This window comes from Mustela lutreola, chromosome 18 (assembly GCF_030435805.1).
Source record: "Mustela lutreola isolate mMusLut2 chromosome 18, mMusLut2.pri, whole genome shotgun sequence".
NCBI classification, from domain to species: domain Eukaryota; kingdom Metazoa; phylum Chordata; class Mammalia; order Carnivora; family Mustelidae; genus Mustela; species Mustela lutreola.
In genome coordinates, this window is record NC_081307.1 from 4,229,783 (window position 1) to 4,238,464 (window position 8,682).

General features: G+C 42.1%; 1 protein-coding gene across 5 annotated transcripts in view; it reads left to right on the forward strand.

Annotated features, from left to right (window-relative positions):
- The window catches only part of SLC20A2 (solute carrier family 20 member 2), a 107,534-nt gene extending 99,180 nt beyond the window's left edge, over positions 1-8,354 (forward strand). For all 5 annotated transcript variants that reach the window (XM_059156302.1, XM_059156306.1, XM_059156305.1 and 2 more), the window contains one exon: positions 6,875-8,354. In XM_059156302.1, coding sequence (XP_059012285.1) covers positions 6,875-7,039 — 165 coding nt within the window. In that variant the 3' untranslated portion in view covers positions 7,040-8,354. The remainder of the gene's footprint in view (positions 1-6,874) is intronic.
- Positions 8,355-8,682: the final 328 nt, after the last annotated feature.

Genomic DNA, 8,682 nt, shown 5'->3' on the forward strand with positions numbered 1-8,682 from the left:
TCAGGGGGAGCCTGCTTCTTCCTCTCCCTCTGCCTGCAGCTCCCCTTGCTTGTGATCTCTCTTTCTCTGTCAAATGAATAAATAACATCTTTTAAAATAAATAAATAAATTTTAAAAATGAATATAAAAGATTTGAATAATAGATTTAGAGCGGTATAATAAATATATATCCAAGTTTTACCCTGCTGATGATATATGACTTTTTGTCAAGTATCATCAAGCATTTATCAAATTAACCATAAATTCAGAAGGCCATGATAAAAAGCACTTTAGGGGCGCCTGGGTGGCTCAGTGGGTTAAGCCGCTGCCTTCGGCTCAGGTCATGATCTCAGGGTCCTGGGATCGAGTCCCGCATCGGGCTCTCTGCTCAGCAGGGAGCCTGCTTCCCTCTCTCTCTCTCTGCCTGCCTCTCCATCTACTTGTGATTTCTCTCTGTCAAATAAATAAATAAAATCTTTTAAAAAAAAAAAAGGCACTTTAGAATTTATAAAGTAAGAACAGAAGTTGTGCTAAACACACTAATCACAATGAAATTAAAGTATAAATTGATTGTGTTTTGAAAAAGGGAAGTATCCCTTTGGGTGGTTTTAAATGCTCTTTTTAAGTAACAGTTCAGTCAGACAGTTTAGAAATTATAATGATAGCTTTCTTTTAAAAAAAGAAAGTGTGTGTGTATGTGTGTATGGATATACATGGGAAAACCTTTGATGGCCAGTTATACTCAGTTGAAAAATCCTATCGTTAAATGGTTTAATTGAGCAAAGAGAAAATAAAAGAGCTGGACATTCAAATTAGGATTTTATGAAAAGTGCAGAACAATAAAAATTCTGAGCCAACTAAGAAAGGTATAATAATTAAATGCAAAATAAATTTAAAAATACTAAATGGGAGAGAGAGAGAAAAGTGGTTATTAATAGAATAATATCAAATCACATAAGGGAAAAAGGAAAAGGAATTAAGTTAGGAGAAAGACATAACAGATAGATAGAGAAGGGCGTTCTTAAGTTACACAAGAAATCACAAAGCTGTATGCTAAGGAATTTGTAAAAATCTGTAAAATGAATCATTTTCTGCAAAAAGTATACATGACAAGTAAATATTGTCAAGGAAATAGGAAAAAGTGGAAAATCTGACCAGAGCCGAGGAAGAAATTTTTTTTAAGATTTTATTTATTTATTTGATAGATCGATCACAAGTAGGCAGAGCAGCAGGCAGAGAGAGGGAGAAGCAGGCTCCCTGCTGAGCAGAGAGCCCGATGCGGGGCTCGATCCCAGGACCCTGAGATCATGACCTGACGAGGAGGCAGAAGCTTAACCCACTGAGCCACCCAGGCGCCTCCCAGAGGAAGAGATTAAGGACATTCTCCAAAAACAATTCTTTTCATCTGAAAAAACAAAAAGGAGGGGCACAGCTGACTGCAGCTCTAGGCAGATTCATTAGATAACTTCTTCCATTTTATTTTTAAAATTTATTTTTAAAAATTGTATTTATTTGAGAGCAAGCACGAGTTGGGGGTGGGGAGCAGAGGGGGAGAGAGAAGCAGACTTCCCACTGAGCAGAGGGCCCAATGCAGGGCTGGATCCCGGGACCCCAGGATTGCAGCCGGAGCCAAAGGCAAACACTTAACTAACTGAGCCAGGTGCCCCAAAGATTGATTTATTCACTTGAGAGAGAGCGCGCGTGTGCACACACACGAGACAACAGAGGAGCAGAGGGAGAGAGAGAATCTCAAGCCGACTCCCCGCTCAAAGCAGAGCTCAACTCAGGGCTTGATCTCATGACCCCAAGATCATGACCTGAGTCAAAACCAGGAGTTGGACATTCAACCAACAGAGCCATCCAGGCGCCCCATAGCCTCTTCATTTTAAAAGAATAATTTTCATGCTATTTAAATTTTCTAGTATAAAAAAAAAAAAAGAACAGGAAACTCTTCTTTTTGTTTTACAAAGTATATACTATTCTGAATAAGCCTAGTACCAAAACCTGATTTAAAATGATATATGAGGGGCACCTGGGTGGCTCAGGTCATGGTCCCAGGGTCCTGGGATCGAGCCCTGCATCAGGCTCTCTGCTCAGCGGGGAGCCTGCTTCCCCCTCTCTCTCTCTGCCTGTCTCTCTGCCTACTTGTGATCTCTATCTGTCAAATAAAATAAATAAAATCTTTAAAAAAATAAAAATAAAAAAATAAAATGATATATGAATATTTGTGTAATTAAGGAGCTAATAAATGACATCAGTGATTTTAGAACATTTCAGCAGGATCAAATTGATTTTCCAGATTACTAGAAAACAGGCTCTGAACAGGGCAGGGTTTATCCACCTCCAGACCTACACAGGGCTGGCCCTCATAAGCGCTCAACAGATAGGTATTGAGTGAATCCCAAGAAGGGTGTTCTGACACCTTCAAAGTAATGCAGTTTATCAATCCATTAAAATACAACATATGATCATCTACTGACATATATACCAAAAAGACGTTTGATAAAATTCTCTAAAACAGTGCTAGAATTCAGCAAAAATGACCAAGCGCACCATAAAAATAAAGAACTCTACAGCTCGTCTGTCAGCAGCAGCCAATGCGAAAATGTAATAAAAACAACAACACCTCCAGAATTGCAGCAAAAAGACATTTCAGAATAATCCTAATAAGTGTGAGTGTTGTATATGAAAAAGGCACATAACTTCACGCAGACATGAAAGCAGACCTGCAGATGAGACAGTGTTATGGGATGGGAAAACTAAATTTTATAAAGATAAGAGTTCCCTCCAGGGCGCCTGGCTGGCTCAGTAGGTGGAGCATGTGACTTGATCTCCGGGTCGTGAGTTCAAGCCCCACCTTGGGTGTAGAAATTACTTTTTAAAAAATCTTTTAAAAAAAGGTATTATGTTCCCCACAAATATAAACCCAACCAAATTTTTCTTCTAACTTTACAAAAGACCAAAGTGAATTTGTTGGGTCAGGTTCGCAAGGATATAAAATAATCTAAAAAGAAAAGTAATGACGGACAGTCTTACGAGAGAGTTGAAAGTATACAGAGGTGAGGCAGCAGTGTGGACGGGGACAGCTTCAGCTGGGGAAGATGACAAAGTTCTGAGGTGGATGGTGCTGGTGCTTGCAAAACAATGTGACAATACTTTATGCCACTCAATTGTACACTTAAAAATAGCTAAAATGATCAATGATATGTTATAGGTGTTTTACCACAACAATGAAAAAAAATCTGCTATTTCTACAAAAACAGTAGATAGGCCAGAGATAGAGCCTGCTATACAGGAGTGTTATAGTTTGGTGATGTTGGGTAAGAGAGGTTGGATTGCTGGCTATCAGTTGAGAAAAACAAAATTAGACACACAGCTCTCAAAAAATTAATCTGATGGCCTAACTAGCATTTTTAAAACATTTTAAAATTTAGAATAAAATAGAATCTTATTTTAGAAAATTTACAGTAAAATAGAACTGAATAGTTATCAAATATTCAAGGATAAATCATAGGAGAAGTGTACAGCATACTTTATTGTATGCAATTAGAAACTTGAAACAAAGCAAAGCAGTGAATCGAGAAAAATCTTTGCATTAAAGAAGAGTTAAGGGGCGCCTGGGTGGCTCAGTGGGTTAAGCCTCTTCCTTCAGTTCAGGTCATGGTCTCAGAGTCCTGGGATCGAGCCCTGCACTGGGCTCTCTGCTCAGCAGGGAGCCTGCTTCCCACTCTCTCTGCCTACTTGTGATCTCTGTCTGTCAAATAAATAAATAAATAAATAAATAAATCTAAAAAAAAAAAAAGAAGAGTTACTATCTTTCAATAAAGACCACACATAAATAAATTAGAGTGCCTATTTAGATTCCAATTGTGCAGAATACATGGAGGGACAATTTTATATATAGTAAGGACTAGAAGGGGGACAATTGGATAAATAAATAAAAGTTTAGCCTTAGGAGTAAAGAGATGCAAATTAAAGCAACAGTAGCCCATATTTTTGTTGATTGCTTAGCAAAAAAGAACAACTTGCAGGTACCAAAATTCACGGATTATGGATGACCTTGTACATTTACAACTATTAATAAAACTATTTGGCAGTCTGTGTGAAGACCCTGTTCTTCCTCCTTGCAGCATTCCATCTGATACATGGTAGGGAGTCGGTAAAATACCATGTTGCAGCCATTGTTGGTGAATTACCATTTTGTAACCGTTGTAGTGAGTCTTTAGCGAAGGAGAGAGAGTTGTTGATAAAGAGAAGGCTATTCTAATAGTCTGAAAGTGTTTCTTCATGGATTGTGGCAAAAGGTTAAGAACTGGTTGGGCGCCTGGGTGGCTCAGTGGGTTAAGCCGCTGCCTTCGGCTCAGGTCATGATCTCAGGGTCCTGGGATCGAGGCCCGCATCGGGCTCTCTGCTCAGCAGGGAGCCTGCTTCCTCCTCTACAATAAAGCTTTTTGCAGCAAAAAAAAAAAAAAAAAAAGAACTGGTGAATTTGGGTAAAGGGTGTGTGGAGTTCTTGCAACTTTTCTCTAAGTTTCAAATTATTTCAAGATGTTTTTTAAATACTCCCTTTAAATTGCTGAATCACTATTGTACATCTGAAATTAATATAACCCTGTATGTTAACTGTACTGGAATTAAAAACAAAACTAAATAAATGCCCCCTTTAATAATCCATTTCAGGGAATTTTTTTTTAATCCAAATATAAGCTATATGAATGAAAACACTAATCATGGAACTGTTTTTTTTTTTTTTAAGATTTTAATTTATCTGTCAGAGCGAGCGAGAGTGTGCACGTGCACAAGCCGGAGGGAAGGGCAGAGGGAGAAGCAGGGAGCCTGATGCAGGACTCAATCCCAGGACCCTGGGATCATGACCTCAGCCAAAGGCAAACATTTAACTGACTGAGCCACCCAGGCGCCCTGGAACTATTTCTAATAGGGAAAAATTGGAAACAAACTGGAAGTAGTTAAATTAAGGTGCATCCATCTAAAGGGTGTGTGCCATCTCTCACGATCATAAAGCGTGTGAGCACTATGGGGAGATGCCTATAATAGAATGTCAATTTTTTTAAAGAAAGGAAATAAGGTGCCGGTGCCCTATGAGTTACAAATAAAAGTACATTGATAAAAACAAGAAAGGAATATATAAATGGGACAGTAGTGGAGGTCTGGGAAATTGCCCATCCCTCCTAGTACATAAACTTGCTATAGTAATATTCTAACTTCATGCTTCAAAAAAAAAAAAAGATGTATTTGAGAGAGAGAGAGAGCACAAGTGGAGGGAGTGTGGAGGGGAGGGGCAGAGGGAGAGGGAGCAGCAGACTCCCCACTGAGCAGGGAGTCTGAAGCGGGACTCGATCCCAGGACTAAGCTACCTGGGCTCCCCTACCTTTATGCTTTTTCAAATAAGTTTTCTAAGGAAGGAAGAGGGTGTGGTAAAATGGAAACTTGAACATGTCCTTCCTAAGGGAATCCAGAACAACCAAAAGGGCCCTAAAGAGGGCGCGCTCCGGGGAGACAGGGCGCAACGGGAGTTAGAGTTTGTGGACTTGACTATCTATGTTTGAGGACCACCAGAAACTAGCTGACCCTTACACAGTAGAAAGATCATGATTATCTGTCATGTTTTAGGAACTTCCAGACAGCATTCTCAGGTTCATACAGGGTACTGGTTACAGCCAAAGATTGTAAGTACAACAATCACTTTGAAAGCTCTTCGTACAGGTTAGTTGCTGTCCTGAAGATGTTGGTTAATCCCGGCTTGGGTTGACGGAATATCAGATTAACTGCCTTTCAGTAGACCGCTGGTTTTGGTGTTCCAGTTTGTGTCCATAAACAATCTGATGTGTTGGATTTTATTTTTCCTGTGGTTATTTTTTATAACGGTGCTATTTGAACTGCATTGGCCCCTGATGACTCTGGAGTATTTGAGGGTCAGTGGAAACAAAGCCTATTTTATGGAAAAATCCAGCTCACAAATGGGCATTCTGTCCAGCTCCACGCCCCACCAGAGCAAGTGAGGCATGAGATGTTATGGAATTGTACTTTTTCATTTTTAGGATACTTAAAGTTGAGTCTTTTTTCCTTTTTAAACTTTCAACAAACCATAAAAATGAACGGTGAGTGTTTCGAAAAAGCTTTGAATCCATATTAACGTTGTGATTTCCCAATATCTGTACTTGTCGTTTTGTGAGGCACGAGTGTCAGTCCCGATCCAATAATGTGTATGTGCCACTTTGTCTGACTTTATTTTACTTCGCCGTTTACTTGTTTACTTCCCTTCACACTAGCGAAGGTACAAAGACAGCCAGGCGCTTGAGATAGAGGAGAAAACCAGCTTAAAATCAAGCGGCCTGAGCTCTGTCCTCAGGCTGCGGCAGTTCTCCCGGCCCCGGGGCCCCTCGGGATCTGTCTTAGCGTCTGCAAAATGAACCATGTGGATTGGACATTCTCAGAGGTCTTCTCCAGCTCTGACACTCACGATGCTGCTTTTGCAAGGGAAGGGGTACGTTGTCGCCGTGGCACGGCCCTGTCAAAGCAGGATCGTATGTTGTGGTCCGCCGTAGCCCGCCTGCGGAATATTGAAGTCAAGTTAGTTTATGAGGTGCAGAGAGAAGGGGGGACACGCACTTGTCTAACGTTCCACTCAGATGCAACGGATCATAGGCGAAGTGTGTCAGCACTGTGCGCGCAGCAGAATCGCGCGAAAGTAATTATACCTAAGATCTTAATTATTTTAAAAGCTTTGAACAAATCAAGAGGCAAGAATTGGTGGTTTTATAATGCAGTTTACTTCTGAGATTAGCCGCTTTCCATGGCTTGACTGTAGAGTCTGTGCCTCACCCTTAAATTCACGGGCCTCCGTTTTCACCTTGGAATGTCTGTGCTCCCACAGGTGGGCTCGGTGGTGGCCGTGGGCTGGATCCGCTCCCGGAAGGCCGTGGACTGGCGTCTCTTCCGGAACATCTTTGTGGCCTGGTTTGTGACTGTGCCCGTGGCTGGTTTGTTCAGCGCCGCTATCATGGCCCTCCTCATGCACGGGATCCTCCCCTACGTGTGACAGTGTCTTCTTCCACGCCGCGCACAAGGGGTGGTCTGGGGTGGGCACGTGGGGGCGGCACGTGGCACGCGGGCTGCCCACCCCCGCCCCCAGCTTCTCCGCGTCCCTTCCCTAGGGTTCCAAACCACACTGTTCACCTACACTGTAGAGTCCCCTCCAGAGCTAACTTAACTACTGTACAGAGTCACGTGCATTAAACTGGCATCGTGATGACACGGCGTGGTGCGGTTACTTCCCTGTCGGCTGCGTAGTGTGTGCGTAGACTAGATAGCGTTATCTCCGACATATTCAACATGGGAGTGGAGCTGTGTTGCCTAGGACCCAGTATTCAACAAACCCTTGTACGTCGTGATTTCCGTGGCAAATTTCAAGAACCTTTTCAAAGGAAAGTGTAGATTGGAAAGTGGTGTTTTCCCTGTTGAACAGACTGTAAGACAAGCGCGAGTCGGGATGGCTGGTGCACATTTGGGCAGGTGTGCGAGCGCGGGTGTGCTCTTGATACTGGGGTGGGGGTTCCCGAGGGCTCTCACTGAGGAATCTGTTCATATACTGTGTATTGATTCTGTAATATATCATAATCGCTTCTGTAAATACTTCAAACTGTAATTTTTTAATGGTGTGCTTCCCTATACTTTTTTGATCAGAGAATTTTGGAAAGTACCAAAGAAGCAGGGGAATAGTTTGCCAGTATTCTATTTTCATATTGCCTGTCTCCCCTTCTCATTAATCCTACCGTTAGCCTGTGCTGGAGGGAGACCGCGGGGCCCTGGCCTGCCCCTCGCAGCGCAGATGCTGAAGCACCAGCCCTCCCCTCCCCCACCTCCGCCCCCCCATCCCCCACTGCCACCACATGCCAGACACTGGTGAACCCGGCAGTGGCCCTTCGTCGTCATCCGTGTAGAGAGTGTACGTACGTAAGGATGCGTGTTCCAGCACCACATATCAAGTCCAGTTTAAATTTTCACCCCTCTTCTCCCCTCGCAGCCTGAGGAACAGAATTCTTGTCTCAAACACTAAGGCGAATGATACAACATTCTAGAAATTCAGGAGCAGGGAGAGTTGAAATATTAGACGATACACTGGATTTGAGGATTTCCTTGAGGCCTTTACTAAGCTGAACATCTTGATGCTCTACTGTAGTCCCGTTGGATTCTTTATTTGGTAGCGGGAGGGAGGAAGTGTGACTAATGTTAGAGCCTGAAACTATGGAAATGCTGCTAAAATTTTTATATTGACAAACATTTTCTTGGTACTTCATTGTGATTTTTCATTAATCAACCACATTAAATTTATAATAAAAAAATGCCCCTCAAAAGTTTGCCTCTGAAGTCTTTTTCTAAGTATCTGTAGGCTTTTCAGTTTCCATAAAAATAAGAGTTACATAATGTGTTTATTTCTATTTTCCAAATAACTTTCTTATTTTACTACTATTATATGTTTGCACACTAATACACATGAGCAGGAGAAAGCAATGAGGGGCACGGCCAGCGTGCCGCAGTCTCCTCCTGTTAGCACACACGCACACATGTTGGCTCTTCAGCAGAGACCTGACAAGAGGGTGTGTCCCGGGATGGAATTTTTGTTAAAAAATGTATCACACTTCTGTGCTCGGCCTCTCCCAATTGACTCTGAACTTAGCCTCT